The 17,979-nt window shown below is 37.6% G+C and overlaps 1 protein-coding gene and 1 long non-coding RNA gene across 27 annotated transcripts; one reads left to right on the forward strand and one right to left on the reverse strand.

Moving 5' to 3' along the window:
* Window positions 1-1,807: 1,807 nt before the first annotated feature.
* Window positions 1,808-7,404, reverse strand: LOC131014878 (putative late blight resistance protein homolog R1B-16). 25 transcript variants are annotated; one of them, XR_009098358.1, is made up of 6 exons: window positions 4,649-7,403; window positions 4,064-4,123; window positions 3,406-3,484; window positions 2,868-2,926; window positions 2,343-2,576; window positions 1,808-2,044 (listed from the first exon to the last, which is right to left on the reverse strand). XR_009098358.1 is itself a non-coding variant. In XM_057943014.1 (2 exons), the coding sequence occupies exons 1-2, from the start codon at window positions 7,316-7,318 to the stop codon at window positions 4,109-4,111; spliced, it is 2,685 nt and encodes an 894-aa protein (XP_057798997.1). In that variant the 5' UTR covers window positions 7,319-7,403; the 3' UTR covers window positions 4,063-4,108. The 25 variants fall into 25 exon arrangements, 1 of the variants encoding a protein (XP_057798997.1); XR_009098352.1 differs by having other exon boundaries at window positions 2,343-2,665; XR_009098355.1 differs by lacking the exon at window positions 3,406-3,484 and having other exon boundaries at window positions 2,343-2,665.
* An 8,007-nt stretch (window positions 7,405-15,411) lies between these two features.
* LOC131014956 (uncharacterized) lies at window positions 15,412-17,856 on the forward strand. 2 transcript variants are annotated; one of them, XR_009098380.1, is made up of 5 exons: window positions 15,412-15,878; window positions 16,625-16,704; window positions 16,810-16,849; window positions 16,933-17,056; window positions 17,375-17,856. It is a non-coding gene; the product is annotated as an uncharacterized LOC131014956 (long non-coding RNA). The 2 variants fall into 2 exon arrangements; XR_009098379.1 differs by having other exon boundaries at window positions 15,413-15,878; window positions 16,949-17,056; window positions 17,375-17,855.
* The last annotated feature ends 123 nt before the right edge of the window (window positions 17,857-17,979 follow it).

Genomic DNA, 17,979 nt, shown 5'->3' on the forward strand with positions numbered 1-17,979 from the left:
GGTGTTGAGAAGAAGATGCCCTGTGGCTTATTTCAATTTCAATTTCATTTGAAATTTTTACTAATTTTTAATGTTGAAACAACGTCGTCTGATTTAAAATTAGCGACATCGTTATTTCGTCGGGCAATTGAGTTATGTTAGAGTTAGGGTTGCCTCATCAGTAATAAATTGAGAAAATTAAATCGCTATAAATTTGGGGCACAGTTGGTTTCATCATTTTATGGATATGTATGATTATCCATTAAGTTTTAGGAATTAGGATAAATAGTGACAAAATTCACGAATTTTTGGTTAATTTTGGTTTTAACAATAAATTTTAAAAGATTATTTGTTACACGAGAATAAATATGTCATGTCAAATATTGGCATGTCATATTAGATTGGTATTTAACCGAAATTTAGATTAATAGCAAAATCAGATAAAATTCAAAGTTTAGTAATTATCACGTCACAATTCAAAGTCTGTATGCAAAATCAGAATTGAATGGAAGTTTTAGTATTTTATGGACAATTAACCCAATTTCTAATATTAGCGTAAAATACATAAACTTTAATTGATTTCAATTTTTTCAACAACGAATTTCTCTGGAAAATTTTTTGTTCACTTATAAATAACGTGGCTTACTAATGCTGATCTAGATAATAAAAACAATGCCATTTGATAGTAAAAATAAAAGGCAAATAATGCTAAAATTCATGAACTTTTGGCGAATTCTGATTTTGACCGTAACTTTCAAATGTTAGCATAAAATTCATAAACTTTCTACTGATTCTGATTTTTCTCACGGTGAATTCCTCTTGCCTTTTGGTTACACTAATGTTGACTTGAATAGTAAAAACGACGTTGTTTGTTAATAAAATTAAAACATTATCGTCTGGGAATATATAGAATCTATGCACCAAATTTTTCTCGAGGTGTGATGTTAGAGCATGGATCCCATAGCCACAAAGTAGCTACATTTCAGGATAAGGGCATCGGCTTGAGGTTGGCAACTTTAGGATCTCAACAAAAAGGCCTCCAATTAAAATGGTGAACAAAGAATTCTACCAAAATTAGTAATGAACGTAGAATCCTAGTCTTACAAAGAGGAACCATATTTTGTAAGCTGCAAACTTAACTTCTACCGTAATTATAGCAAATTCCATCTCAAATTACCAACAAAAACGACAACATTTCAGTACATGGGAAAAATCAAGACAAATCGTGAAAATGGTTATCTTATTTCAAAATTGAAAAATCATGGAAAAAATCAGAATTCACTAAAAATTTGTGTATTTTAAGCAAATAATCCTTTAATTTATAAATCTCGTTGTACGACGCTGCCATGCTAGCAATCCCGAGTGTCAGAAAAGCATCAAATTCGGTGAAATTGCAAATTATGGGGAAAATCAGAAACAATCGAAAGTTCATGTATTTTACGCTAACATTGAAAATCACGATTAAAACCAGAATTAACCATAAGTTCGTGAATTTTAAAGCTATATGTTCTAAATATATATTTATATACAAGTGAAGAATGAAACAAACATCGTCCTTAATTATATATTTTGTTAAAAGAAATATCATTAAATGTTCAAGCTAGGTTAAATACTTAAAATAAATAAGAGCTCCTAGCATAAAAATCAATAAAACAAATATCCAGCCATCCATCCAAATCAATTATTATCAAATCCAAGAAATACCCCAATACTAATATCCAAACCATTAAAGCAAATCAATTAACAATAGCCAAGGATTGTTGCACTCACTCGAAGAAGTTCAATCATGCTAATCGAAGTGGAAAAAAAAAAAGAAAGAGAGGCAGAATTGATGTCTAGAAAGAATACCCTGCTTTCCACAATGAATATACAGTGATCATGTTATGTTCTCTTGCCACACAAGATCAATATGAAAATGTATTCAAAGCAATCAAGTATGGGGGCTGTAAAAGAGGTTATATTGGAAGCAAGTGTTGTGTTCCAAAATCCAAATCCAAATCTTCTTGGCCAACCTTGAAATTCTCCTCTAATGCCTAACCTAGCGCTTTGCCTTTTCCCGTGACATCTACAACAAGAATATAATAAAATTCAAGCATTGGTTTAAACAAAATAGAAGCCAAAGATGATAAACACTACTTACACAGGGTGATAGGGTATGACATACACTCACATAATGAAACGAATTGTGACTACTAATGACTTGGATTCCTAAATATAGAAGACCTAATAGAACTTGACATAGAGGAACTGGTGTGATATGAGATTTATTTAGATAAATTATCAGCATGGCTTAAATGTTAGACTTGTTCATATATGTGTCAAATAAAGACTTGACATTATTCATGGATGGGTAGAACTCTAACCTTATCATAATGATGGGAGACACGAGCAAGAAGAGTATTATTTCCATAGCGCTGTTGATCCTCAATTATCTGCTTGGCTGACTTCATAAGAAAATAGTTAGCATGATCCACTTCAATCAGTTCAAGTGTCGGAATTTCTCCTATACTTGCTGGAAGCTCGCTCAGATTGAAACAACAATGAAGCACTAGGCGCTGGATCAGTCTTGGGAAGTTACTGCTCTCAGTCTCCCAATGCTGTAAACATGATCTCTGAATTAGCAAAAACCTTAGCTGAGGAAATTCTCCATTAGCCGTTTCCCATGTTAGACCATGGCAAGCATCATCTAGAAGTTTAAGCACTTGGAGTTAGGCAATGAACCGATAAAACTCATATATTGCCAATGAAATTCACCACCCACCAAGGTCAGCTTTTTTAGTGTCCGAGGTAAAGAAATCAGGTTATGCTTCATCCAAGAAAAACCATGACGCCCAAAAAGTTACAACTTTTCAAGATGATGCAGATGCTTGAGAAGATGGAGGTGATACCTTTTATTGATTTGATACACTAGTCCCAATTTTTTGACATTTGGAATCATTTCCAAGATCTGTTCAGTCCATACAAGATCTATTATGCCACACAAGATCAATATGAAAATGTATTCAAAGCAATCAAGTATGGGGACTATGCTTCTTCCGAATCCAACCAAAAATCCAAATGTTCTATGCCTTGACACCTGCCATTATTGGTTAAAAATAATAGCTCGAATATAGTGACATAAGATAATAAAACATTACTTATTATACTGGGGTATGACGTACGTGCGCACAATGAAAGGAATTGTGACTACTGATGAGTTTGATTTTCTTATTTGAAAATGGTGTTCCATATTTGATTTCAGCATTGAAGATACATGCCAATATATGTGTTTATGATGTCTCTAATAAGTAGAGGAGACACAATACAGCTTGACAAAGAGGATCATTTAGATAAGTTATTTGTATATATGGTTTAAATGCTAGTCTTATTCGTATATTTTGTCAAATAAGACTTGATATTATTCAAGGTTTGGTATAGAACTCTAACCTCATTAAAATGGGAGACAGAACGTGAAGAGCATAATTTCCACAGCTCTGTTGATCTTGATCCTCGTTGATCTGCATGGCTGACTTCACAAGAGACTCGTTACTATAATCAGGGATGGATCAAGAATTTTTTTTACTGTGAGGACACAAAATAACTATAAATATAAAATATGTTAAAAGAAATCACTTCATCCATGTACGAAAAAAATGGAACCCTTACTCCATTAACAACTTCACCTCACTTTTTATTAAAACCCGCATCATCCATAATGTGACAATTTTCTTGTGTGCGAGTGAGTACGTATTATTGTACTCCATTTTTATGCTACTGTGAGAGATCTCCCCATTTACAATCCTAAATTTACTGCTGTATGCAATTTGTTTAATATAAAAAATAAAAAGTACTGCTACTGTGTAACATGAGTAATATTCCTTTTTAGGTTGTTGCACGAAATTTGTTACGTTTTCTTATATGGCAAAAAAATCTTTATTCAATTTTTCATCTACCATACTTAACACACAAAATAATAAACGATTCATATAAACGAAACATTATTAACACAATCAAATTGATCATTTAGCCTCTTAGTCCTACTATAAGATCATTGCCTTAGGGACTTCCATATTCAACTTTTGAATATGGAAGAATAATCACAAACCTTTCAGCAGATTGTAGCTCTTGAATTGATGGTCGCTAGTATTTGTTAATCAAACTGATGCTGAGAAACAAAAAAATTGCAAAAATTAATCAGGGGAGCATTTGGATTGCAAAATAATCACACTATTCATATCAAAAGCTCCTATAGAAGATTTACTAATGCTCATAGTCATAGACAGCTAGGTAAGTTTATTTGTTGAACCAAGAAATCAAATGTATTAGTAGATGATGTCATTAACACACGCTGAGTGTATTTGACAACATAAAAAAATATACATTGATTAATATTCGTGGAATTAAAAACTACAACATCTTTTGGAAGGGAGAATTCAAAACCTCCTTTCCAGCATTGTCATTTATGCATGCCAACTATTTTGTAATTATGAACAGAGAATTGAGCAAAAACAATTATTTTAACAAATTTACGAATCCACCACTAGCCACTCCACCAAAGGCATCTAATATAACTTTTAAATTGACAAAGAAGATTCGGGGTAAAAGGGGCTGATATAGTTGTACCAAAAGTTACTTCTAAGGCATGTGCCAAATAAGATTTGAAATTATTCAAGGATGGTAGAAATCTAACCTCATCATCGGCAAGAACTCGTAGATTATAATTTCCGTAACTCTCTTTTATTTTCTTGGCTAACTCTACAAGAGAATCATCCAAGGATAAAAAATAATGGGAGACACGAACACGAAGAGTATCATTTCCATAGCTCTGTTGATCCTCATTTATCTGCTTGACTGACTTCTCAAGACACTCGTTACAATACTCCACTTCAATCAATTCAAGTGTCGGAATTTCTCCTATACTTACTGGAATCTCCCTTAAATTCCGACACCAACGAAGCACTAGGCACTGGAGTCTTGGGAAGTGACTGCTCTCAGTTATCCAATGCTGTAAAGCTGAACCCTCAATTAGCAAAAACCTCAGCTGAGGAAATTCTCCATCAGTTGTTTCCCATGTGTCACCATAGCAAGTATAATCTAGTAGTTTAAGCACTTGTAGCAATGAACCAATAATCGACATATCTCCCCATGGAAATTCACCCCCCACCAAGGTCAACTTTTTTAGTGTCCGAGGGAAAGTAATCAAGTTATGCTCCACCCGCCCAAAAAGTTCCAACTTTTCAAGTTGATTCAGATGCTTGAGAAGATGGAAGTGATACCCTTTATTGCTTCGATACACTAGTCCCAATTTTTTGACATTTGGAATCATTTCCAAGATCTGTTCAGTCCATACAAGATCAATTATGTAGGAAAGACTTTGAAGATTTACTAATGGAAGGTTTGATCCATCTGGGGGATGAGGTAGCATATAAAGATCATAGAGGACAATATGCCTTAACTGAGGCATCCTCCAAATTTCCAATGGCAAAGACAAATAGGATACATCTTCGCCAATTCTCCAATGTCCTTTCCACTTATAAGAGGTCTTAAACATGGGAAAGGCTGGAAGAATGATTAAGGTTTGAAGATTCATCAGATTAGATATGACTGATGGAATACTGGAAGAACACTTTAAAGCAAGATATCTTAAATGAAACAGCTCAAAGACTTGGGAAGGGAACTCTTTAGAGTTGCCACCCATGGCATCCAATATCCTAAGCAACCTAAAACGTCGTACAAACTCTGGTGAACTAGGGAAACTCCGGAGTCGGAAGCATAGCATGGTATGGATGGTTGGACACCAAATGTTACCTATATCAGAAAGCTTGAAACTGATGCGTCGCTCATTTATCATGCCTTGTCGAACAAGATGACTATCCACCACAACACGAAGAAACCTCTCATCAAGGGCTTTCCTTATGCACAAGTCTCGTACCATATCATGGAGGCTGCAACACTTGATTTTACCATCACTCTTCCTACTTGTCACAGTTACAAGATTCCTCTTGACTAGATCCTCCAAATACTCCTCTGCCTCCTCTTCCAAGCTTTTACTGCATCCATTTTGATGCTTCAAGAAGCCCTCAGCTACCCATAATTTAATAAGTCTTGAAGCACGAATAATTTCATCTTCTGGAAACACTCCAATAAATAGAAAACACGGCCTCAAATGATGAGGCAAGTGCGTGTAACTCAAAGATAATATCCTCTCTAGCTCTTCACCAACACTTGGATTTACATTTTTGGAAATTTCCTCCCAAGAAGAATGAGTCTTATTGACTGCAGACAGGAATCCAGCAACCAGGACAACAGCAAGGGGTAGCCCTGCACAGCTTCTTGCGATCTCTTTCCCCACATGTTCCAATTGAGGTGGGCAATTGTTGTTAGCAAATACCTTTCCCTTAAGCAAATCCCAACTTTGAGAATCATCCATGAACCTCATCACATGAGGAGGACTATTAGAGTAGGGATAAGTGGCTATATCCCCTAGCCTTGTGGTTAACAAGATTCGACTTCCATTACCATCATTCGGGAATATGTTCCTCACATCATCCCAAACCTTTGTGCTCCAGACATCATCCATGACAATGAGATATCTCCTACCCTTCAATTTTTTATACACTGTCTCCGCAATTGTAGAATCATCAGTCTCCTCTCTATGCATTTGCTCTTCCCTCAACACCATTGAATCTTCAACACCCAAACACATTCTTTGTTCAAACAAGTTTATTGAGTGTAGAACATCTAAAAGAACTTTCTGTGCATTGTAATCTTGTGATACTGTGAGCCAAACACGAATGTGAAAATGTTCCACAGTTAATAGATCATCATAAACATTTCTAGCAAGAGTGGTTTTACCTATCCCACCCATACCCACTATGGGGATGACTTGCAGTTTGGATGGGTACCCACAAAGCCGATCCTTAATTGCCATCAAATCTTCGTCTAAACCAACCACAGCACTGTTTCCAGTAGATGCAACTCTTGATGATGATGAGACAGCAAGACGTGAGTGAGCAGGTCCGTCGTCTATCAAATCTCCAGCCATCAAACATAACTTTTGAGATACATTACTGAGCTGGTCTTCAAATTTCACGTTTGACGGCCTAATCCATCTATTATATGACAGCTGGGAGATGTATTGTTTGATAATATCTTCAGCTTCATGAGCTACATCCCTCATCTTGACTTCCCAACGCTTGGATTTCTGTGGAAAATCTTGGAGGAAAGATAGCAAGAAAATGACATACTCATGGATGGATCTAATTTTTTCTTCCGCAACGATGGAAAAGTGAGATTTGTGTTTATTGATAGTAAGATGTGTAGTTTGAGAAAGGGAAGCAAGAGCGGCATAAGCTGCCATACGATCGCCGAGCTCTGCTCTTAAATTTTGTGTGTGGTAAAGAGAGAGAGGATTGACTTACTTTGTGAATCGTTGAAAATTTAATAAATATAATCAAGTGGGACAGGCGAAGAGTAGACAAATGGGATAAAGAGAATAAAATTTTACCCCAATTAAAATTATGAAAATATTCTGTTCGGACATAAAACATATCCCTGCTTTGTCAAAACTGAATTTTCCACTTTTCTTCTCTTTAAACACTCCCAAATTCACACTGATTATCGGATGAAATCTTGATAACTCCACATAGCAGCAGGTAAGTGATCAGGTCGTTCATTCACCAAATCTTTAGCAATTCCATTAAATTTCTGAAATAGATTGTTAAAAAATAAGGGAGCATATGGTTGTTCTTTTGTACATGGATGATATGGATGATATGATAATAACAGGAAAAAAATGAAGTGAAGTTGAAAAACTTCAAGACGAGCTGAAATAAGGTTCGACATCAAGAAGTTGGGAGAGTTGAGCCACTTCCTTGGCTTAGAAGTGAGCAATCAAAGTAATGGAATTTTTAAAGCTATGCCAAGAAATTATCCGCTCGCTTTGGATTAAACCAAAGCACAATTTGTTCTACGCCTCTTGATGCAAATCTGAAGCTCAGGCGTGATGAAGGGTCACTTCTACCAAATCCTCAACCTTATCGAGCTCTTGTCGGAAGTCTTTTGTACTTAACTATAACAAGATCAAATATTGCTTTTTCAGTTGGGTATGTTAGCGGGTTTGTGCAATCACCACGAAAGCCTCACTTGGAAGCTACAAGAAGAATGAAACAAACATCGTCCTTAATTATATATTTTGTTAAAAGAAATATCATTAAATGTTCAAGCTAGGTTAAATACTTAAAATAAATAAGAGCTCCTAGCATAAAAATCAATAAAACAAATATCCAGCCACCCATCCAAATCAATTATTATCAAATCCAAGTACTACCCCAAATACTAATATCCAAACCATTAAAGCAAATTGTTAGTATGTTTATTTTGGAATTTTGCTCTTTCTTCACATTGTGTTTGTAGGTTATGACCAAGTCAAGGTTGGAAGTCTTGAAGGAAGGAACGTTCTAGTTGAGAAAAAGAATGAGCAAGAGAAGATAAGGAGAGAGAGAGAGGAGGAGCTGTTGGAAGCTCCTAAATTCAAGGGAAGGAGTGGACAAAGTGGAGTGAGTACAACAAACTTTCCAACGGCCACTTGTCCACTATCAAATCCCACGACTTCAACCTTGGGAATCAAGATTCGAAGCTTATAAATACAAGGGTGAAGTCTCAGTTCAGATCACGAAGTTTGAAGATCAAAATCGAGTCATTTGAGTGATCTGTGTACGAATGCTGTTTAGAGTGTTAGGATAACATTGTTTATAGCATTCATTGATTTCGTCGGATTTCGGAGTATAGCTCTTGAATCCAGTTTCTGTTTATTAATGAGAGTGTCTAGTGTTCAAATACTTAGAGTCTTGTAAAGGTATTGAACATGAGTGTTCATTCTCCATTTAGTCTTTTTGCCATAAGGCGTCTTCAAGTTATAATTAATAACTTGAAGAATTTTTCCATCCCTTTGTGTCTTCCATTTTTATTTTCGTTGCAATATTTCTCTGTGTGCACTGGTGTGTTGCCCTAACACAGTGCTTAACATCAAAGTATGAAGGAAGCAACACTTTCAATTGGCATCAGAGCCAACACTCGACACACTGAGTGTGATCCTCGTTGTTATCGTAACAGTTGCTTCCACATGGAGCCTGGCAATCTGGGTTTTATGCGACCACCAATTCTTGATGATGAAGAGGACCCTATTTCCAACAGGTATGGTTCAGATTATTATTCAAATTTTATGTGCTTTAATGCCTGTGTAGGTGACACTGAAGAAAGCACCTTAGAGGTCATACATGTCGTCATAGAGCTCAAAAAGCTTTATGATGAGCTCCTTGGAAAATGGAAGAAGCAAGGGCAGGAGCTTGAAAGGTCAAAGGACGAGAACACCAAGCTAAAAGTATCCTTGGCGAAGCTTGAAACATTGGTTACTCAAAAGGAAGTCAAGCTCGATCACATCACAAACCAACTGGACGAAGCTCAAGCTACCATCATGAAATGGAATTCGAGTCAACATAGGTATGATGATTTTGTGTCCGCAGGTAGCATGGAGACCACTGGATTATGATTCAATGTTATGCCCACAGTTGCGCCCGCTGTTAACCCCACATCGGGGAAAACAAAAGTAAAATCAACCCATGGGAAGGAGTTTGTGGTTGAAGGAACTCCCATAGAGAAGAAACAAAAACGGAGAAAAAGGTATGTATGCCATTATTGCTTTGAAATTGGTCACATACAACCGTTTTGTTTTAGGAAATTCAACGACGAGAAGAGGATCTTTGTTAACAAAATAAATCTAAAGCTAAGATGAAGAAAAAATCACAGAAGGTAAGGAGGAATGTGATGAGATGGGTAAGGAAGGATGAGATGAAATGTAATGTTGTGTTTACTGCTTTTAAGACTAACATTTCAGGCTCGTGGTACTTCGACAGCGGATGTTCCCGTCACATGACAGGTGACAATGCGCTCTTGAGTAAATATCAGGTATGTGACGGAGGATATGTCTCTTTTGGTGGAGGATTGAAAGGTAAGATCGTCGGTAAAGGTATTTTAAATGTGCCTGGACTACCTACTCTCAAGAATGTGTTTCATGTTAAAGGGCTTATGACAAATCTCATTAGTATAAGACAATTATGCGATGATAATTTGCATGTTAAGTTCGACAAAAATTCTTGTGAAGTGTATGATAGTCAAAATTGTTGTATTATGAAGGGTCAAAGGTCGGTTGATAATTATTATTTAGCTGATGAACCAAAATGCAACAAGGCACAAGTAGACGATAGCATGTTGTGGCATCAACGATTAGGACATACTAACTTTAAAAATCTTGACAGACTATCGAAGATGGAGGCAGTTCGTGGACTTCCCAAAATCACACAAAAGGGAAAAATTATGTGTGAGAGCTGCCAAAAAGGAAAGCAAGTTCATGCTACTCATAGTGTGATCCAACATACCGGCAACACTTCGGTACAACAAGGTGCTTCGAGCTAATCCACATGGATCTTGTAGGTCCTGTAGAGGTAAAAAGCATAGGAGGGAAGAGGTATGTCTATGTTATGGTAGATGACTACTCAAGGTACACTTGGACATTCTTTTTGCGTGAAAAATTCGAAGCTTTTAATGTGTTTAAGACCTTGTTTGCTCGTACGGTTAACTCGTTTGGTGTGAATATATCAAGAATCAGGTCCAATCATGGACGTGAATTTGAGAATGCATCATTCTCAAAGTTTTGTGAAAAGAATGAGATCTTCCAAGAGTTCTCAGCCCCCAAGACACCACAGCAAAACGGAGTGGTCGAGAGAAAGAATCGAACTCTGGTGGAAATGGCAAGAGTGATGTTAGCCTCGAAAAACTTGGCAAAACGCTTCTGGGCAGAAGCTGTGAACACGGCATGTCACATTAACAATCGGGTTAACATTCGACCAGGTACGTTCAAAACTCCGTATGAGATACTGCGAGGTAAGAAACCAAATCTCAAATACTTCCATGTTTTTGGTTGTGTGTGTTACATACTGAATGACAGAGAATACCTCACAAAATTTGATGATAAATGTGATAAAGGTATTTTTCTAGGGTATTCCTTGAATAGTCAAGCTTTTCGGGTTTTTAACTTGAGAAGCCAAACGGTCCAAGAATCTGTCAATGTGGTATTTGATGATTTGAGTAGTGTTACAGATGAGAAGGACATGAAATATCAAGTGATAGAAGCACTAGTCCCTTCGACAGATGCAACAGAAGATGCTGAGGCAACAGAAGCCACCACATCAAGGAATGCAACAGAAAATGTTGAGACAACAGAAGCCACCACATCACAGATCCCTGAAGATCAAAGTGACAACGAAAAAGGTATGGTAACAGATGTTCAAAAAGAGAGTGAGAAATGTGAGCCTTCTCGAAGAATACGCAAAAATCATCCAGTCTCTCAAGTGATAGGTAATGTGAGTGATGGTGTGAAGACACGAGGTAAAACACCATTAGATTACCGAAAAATGATTTGCTTATCTTCTATTTGCACGTCTTTGCCTGGTTTTATGTGTTTTGTCTCAAAACTTGAACCTAAAAATGTTAAAGAGGCATTACGTGATGAGTTTTGGGTATTAGCCATGCAAGATGAGTTAAATCAATTTGTTCGGAATGATGTTTGGTATTTGGTTCGTAGACCTACTGACAGGAATGTGATCGACACAAAGTGGATATTCAAGAACAAATTCAATGAATGTGGAACGATCGTGAGGAACAAAGCCCGGTTGGTTGCTCAGGGCTATACTCAAGTTGAATGGGTGGATTTCGATGATACGTTCGCACCCGTGGCACAGATTGAGTCGATTAGATTGCTGTCGAATTATGGTGTGATGTGCGATGAGATGATGGTGTACTGTGATATCATCAGTGCAACTAATATCTTAAAAAATCTGGTTCAACACTCAAGAACCAAACACATTGAAATCCGACAACACTTTATTTACGATTTGGTGGAACAAGAGGTAATCAAGCTAGACTTTGTTCAAACCAAAAATCAAATTGTGGATATTTTTACAAAACCCTTGGTTTTTGAGAGATTTACCACATTAAGAAGGTCTCTTGGCCTTTGCTTTCGTGATTAAATAAAGATGATTTATTTGTTGCATCATGTGTAAAGTGACTATTCTTTTGGATGCAACGTGTTTTTGCCTGTGTGATGGTCTCTGTTACTATAACATGTTCCTCTACACTAACTCAGTATATGTGTGTGTATAATTTATTTAAAGCACAGAAAAAACCAAAGTAGTTTGGGGGGCACGACGTTCGCTACGACGATGTTACCTTATAAAATGGTCATCCTCGATTGCTTTCACAAGTTTAGACTAGGGGCACGGCGTTCGCTGCGACGATGCACTCTATGTCACTACAAATGAGTGAATTTTACTTGGTACTGTGCTTGTATGTGTGAATTATGAAAAGCTGAGATATGTGTTAGTGGATGTTATGGTAACATGGTAAATCACATTAGGCGTAAAATCTGTAACGTTTGGGAAGTTACCAGTGTCCGATTTTTTGTGGGATCTCTCTCTCTATCCACGGTTTTTTGTGAATCTTGAAGCTTTCCATGATTTTTGATTTGTGCCAGCTCTATCTTGGTTTCCTTAAGTTCTAACCCTAAATTTCGAAATTGTGATGAAGATACTTCAACGATTTTGTTTTTTGAGTGTTTGGATCTGATTTCTTCTGTATTTATTTACTGCATGCAAATCACATCATCATCACTCTTCATCTTCACACCTTGATCTACGTGAGAGACTCTTTGATTCCTCAAGTTTTGTGCTTAATTACTTTTGTTTTCTCTCACTATGTCTACACTTGAGCTCATAAAGCAGATCTTATTAAGCCCCAAATTTCTGGCAGACATGGCCACCACCTCCACACCCACATTGCCGGCAAATCAAGAAGTTCAGGTATTGCCGACTCTGAATGCAGCGACGATAAACCCAGCGATAGAAAGTGTTCCGCCTCATCCACCAGTGTTTCAAACGCCGGAAGCCACCAAAGTAGTGCTCAACCCAACGCCCATCTCTTCCATTACCCCACCAGAAGCCGAAAAGTCCACGAGGGAGCATCCGACGAGAAAGAGAAAATCTTTGAGTATGCTATCAATAGTATGCTCTTTAGTGAAGGAATGCTTTGCAGGCTCTTTTGCAGCACATCGAAGAACTGGAAAACAATCTTCTTCAGGCTCGCAAAGTCCATGGGGAGTTATCTTCCATCCTGAACCAAGCCAAGGGGCAAGTGACAGCCCTCCTTTCTTCCCAAAAAGGGGGAGATGCTGCTGCTGAAGATGCTGATGGAGCAGGGGACAAGGATAAGGAGTAATGAAGGCAGGGGGAGTTCTTTGAGTCAGGGGGAGTTTGTTTTTTTTATGATGGATGGTTTAGAGTTTGTGTAGCTATTCTCTTAAGCTTGCAAAACGTTTTATTTTGGGTGTTGCTTGCTATAATGTTACATCTGCAGGGGGAGATCACAGCAAGGGGGAGCAGTGTGTTGTTTTGGTTTTGTGAAGAAAGGCAAAAAGGGGGAGTTTGTTAGTATCGTTTATTTTGGAATTTTGATCTTTCTTCACATTGTGTTTGTAGGTTATGACCAAGTCAAGGTTGGAAGTCTTGAAGGAAGGAACGTTCTAGTTGAGAAAAAGAAGGAGCAAGAGAAGATAAGGAGAGAGAGAGAGGAGGAGCTGTTGGAAGCTCCTAAATTCAAGGGAAGGAGTGGACAAAGTGGAGTGAGTACAACAAACTTTCCAACGGCCACTTGTCCACTATCAAATCCCACGACTTCAACCTTGGGAGTCAAGATTCGAAGCTTATAAATACAAGGGTGAAGTCTCAGTTCAGATCACGAAGTTTGAAGATCAAAATCGAGTCATTTGAGTGATCTGTGTACGAATGTTGTTTAGAGTGTTAGGATAACATTGTTTATAGCATTCATTGATTTCGTCGGATTTCGGAGTATAGCTCTTGAATCCAGTTTATGTTTATTAATGAGAGAGTCTAGTGTTCAAATACCTAGAGTCTTGTAAATGTATTGAACGTGGGTGTTCATTCTCCATTTAGTCTTTTTGCCATAAGGCGTCTTCAAGTTATAATTAATAACTTGAAGAATTTTTCCATCCCTTTGTGTCTTCCATTTTTATTTTCGCTGCAATATTTCTCTGTGTGCACTGGTGTGTTGCCCTAACACAGTGCTTAACATCAAAGTATGAAGGAAGCAACACTTTCAATTGGCATCAGAGCCAACACTCGACACACTGAGTGTGATCCTCGTTGTTATCGTAACAGTTGCTTCCACATGGAGCCTGGCAATCTGGGTTTTATGCGACCACCAATTCTTGATGATGAAGAGGACCCTATTTCCAACAGGTATGGTTCAGATTATTATTCAAATTTTATGTGCTTTAATGCCTGTGTAGGTGACACTGAAGAAAGCACCTTAGAGGTCATACATGTCGTCATAGAGCTCAAAAAGCTTTATGATGAGCTCCTTGGAAAATGGAAGAAGCAAGGGCAGGAGCTTGAAAGGTCAAAGGACGAGAACACCAAGCTAAAAGCATCCTTGGCGAAGCTTGAAACATTGGTTACTCAAAAGGAAGTCAAGCTCGATCACATCACAAACCAACTGGACGAAGCTCAAGCTACCATCAAGAAATGGAATTCGAGTCAACATAGGTATGATGATTTAGTGTCCGCAGGTAGCATGGAGACCACTGGATTAAGATTCAATGTTATGCCCACAGCTGCGCCCGCTGTTAACATGATTCGACTTCCATTACCATCATCCGGGAATATATTCCTCACATCATCCCAAACCTTTGTGCTCCGGACATCATCCATGACAATGAGATATCTCCTACCCTTCAATTTTTTGTACACTTTCACCGCCATTGTAGAATAATCAGTCTCCTCTCTACGCATTTGTTCTTCTCTCAATTCCATTGAATCTTCAACACCCAAACACATTCTCTGTTCAATCAAGTTTATTGAATATAGAACATCAAAAAGTACTTTCTGCGCACTGTAATCTTGTGATACTATGAGCCAAACACGAATGTAAAAATGCTCGACAACTAGTAGATCATCATAAACATTTCTAGCAAGAGTAGTCTTACCTATCCCGCCCATACCCACTATCACTACTACAAAATTTCACATACATAACACTTCATACATAACGGTTTTTTTAAAAAACCGTTATGTATGAGCGCATTTTCTAGAAAAGACAACGGTTCTGAAGAAATCCGTTATCTATGTAGTGTTATCCATAACAATAGATAACAGTATGATGTAATCCGTTATCTTTTAGCGTTATCTATTAGTTACATACATAACGGTTTGATAAACCGTTACGTCAACCGTTATCTATTAACACTTTTTTACAACAGTTTTTTTACCGTTAAGAAATGCGTTATATAACTGTTATGTATTAACATTATTTTTTTTCATAAATATATATTTTTATTAGGTAAAATTCAAAACCTAACTCAAAATCTAATTTTCAAGCTTCTGCTCCAATACTCCTAACACACCCGCCGCCTCCCCCCGGTGACGCCGCGCCGGACGACGCTGCACGAGCAACCGGACGCCGGTGCCAGTGAGTCAGTGACCGCCCCTGCCCCCACCCACCCTGCATCGCGTCGCCTCTGACGCCGCTCTTCTCGCAGCAGCAGATCGAGCGGCGGAGCACCCTTCTCCTCTCCACCGAGCACGAGCAGACCACCCCTCTCCTCCGCCGACGCCGCTCTTCTCGCAGCAGCAGCAGCAGATCGGGCTTTTTGCTTCTCCGTCTGCCACCTACCGCACCCGTCTCTCTCTCTCCGTCCGTTAGGCCTAGCAGCTGTCGCCGGTCGAGCTCTCAATCGCAGACCCTAGGAGCCGCCGCTGTCGCCGCCGCCTTCTACAATAGCCACCACCAAGGTAGAATCCCTAATTATTCATCCCTTACGCAAATCTCATTCCAAATCCCTAATTTTTGAACTTTGTTGGTAACAATATGATTTAGATTAGGGCTTTTGCTCGAATTTTTTAAATTATCTGAAGCTATTTTGCTCAAATTTTTTAATTTTGTCAAGCTATTTTGCTCAAGTTTTTGAATTATCTCTTTGTTATTCGATTATCCTCAATTGTATATTTGGTTGGAACCGCCCACGTTTCTACGGTAATTTTGGTGTTATTTTGATGTGTATTTGTTTTGAGATTTCCATGATTATACAGTTTAATTTCTAGATCTGAATCAGCTCTTTTTACCATTTTCCAACTGTTTTTCTCCTTCTGATTACTGCTGGGAATTTTGTTGCATTGTTCGGATAGAAATTGGTTATTAAATCAGAATAGCTTAAGGGAATTGCTCTGTCATTTTCAGGAATCTTGCCAAGAAGGCCAATCAGGTGATTTTATCTAATTTCTAGATTAATGGGGCTTTGGAATGAATTCCACCAACTTTGGATTGACCCTAAATCTGTAAACTTTTAAATCATTATATAAGCTCAAGTATTTGATAAGTTATTTGTTGTGATCTATGTGGGTTCAATCGAGTAGTATCTATGTGGTGTTAATCGAGTAGTATCTATGTGCTTTCAGATGATCGATATTTAATCTGAGCAGAGATGATACTTAAGGATAATTCCTCGAGACTGACGATGCTTTCTCTCTGTCAATGATAGGAACTCGCCACAAAGCTAAGATCAATCGTGTTACTAAAGCGGCAGCTTGATGAAGTACCAGCACAGGCTGAACTAATACAGTACCCGCCTAAGCATCTTCTTCCATCACTTTTGAAATTAACAACACAAAATTCTTACTTGCTCAGTTTTCATCACTTTGTTTGAACTTCTGATTAACAATGCAGGTACGAACTCCGACTTTCTGAACTTAACACTCAAATTCAGGTAAAGAGTTTGCATTTTAATAATATCATAAGTATTTATATCTCTGTGCTATTTGCTTATATATAAGGCTGAACTGCACACAGATTTGTTTGTTTGTAGAAAAAGCTCCGACAAACACGGAAGCACTATGATACATATAATGCTTTGTTGGAGATTAAAGATTTGATGCTCAAAGAAACATCCTTGTTGAATTCAATTAATGTGCAGGTAAAGCTTGTAGAATTAGTCCATCTTTTGTTCTTCCTCAGCATATCATTTTGTGCTTTGGTCTTAATAATTTGCTTGATTTAGTTTCATTGTGATTGGTATCTGGTTGTCTTGTTGAATCTGTTATCACTTCTAGTAACTTTGTGACCTCCTCTTATATACCATTCCACACTTTCATGTGGGACCGATGTTTGATATTGTAGCATAATCTCTTTACTAAAATTATGTTCCCATTATTTTTTCTTTATATAAAGTTTGCAGCTTTATTGTGATGGTGGACGCCACTGACATTCAATAAATGTTTGTTCCCCCTTGTAGTTCCAAAATGCTATTACTAGCGCTGATGGGAGGGTAAAACTCACAAACTCCTTGGAGGGAATTTTGAATGGGACTCAACAGGGTATCCATTTCGTACGTATATTTCTACCCAAACTGAAATTAATCTAACCATATAACTTTCAATTATCATCTCCAAGAAGCTCTCTTGTGTTTCTGTTCCATGAACTATTATTTTGGGAAAGTATATTCTAGAAAAATACAGATAAGTTTGGATAAGTGAGAGGTGCAAAGTTTGACCAGTTAAGTTGATAGCTTGATTTGACATTTTATTTTGAGGAGACGTGTTTGGTTTACTTGCAAAGAAATGTCAGATTAAGAGATTCTTCTGTTAATGGGGTTTAGTTGTTGAAAATGGGATGCAATCTTGAGAATAATTTTATCCCAAACTGGAATATGTAATTTTTGTGCCATTAAGAAAATTATCTTAGAACAAGAACCCGAAAGAGAGGGAAGCTGAACTGAATGAGTAGTTGGAACTCATATCGATCATCTGAAAGCACCAATCAGAGAATACAATTTGCTATTGAACCTCTTGGTCGATATCTTGGAACTGGTGGTCAGGTACTTTTTTAGCTACCAGTAAT

Source organism: Salvia miltiorrhiza, chromosome 3, assembly GCF_028751815.1.
Source record: "Salvia miltiorrhiza cultivar Shanhuang (shh) chromosome 3, IMPLAD_Smil_shh, whole genome shotgun sequence".
Taxonomy (NCBI): domain Eukaryota; kingdom Viridiplantae; phylum Streptophyta; class Magnoliopsida; order Lamiales; family Lamiaceae; genus Salvia; species Salvia miltiorrhiza.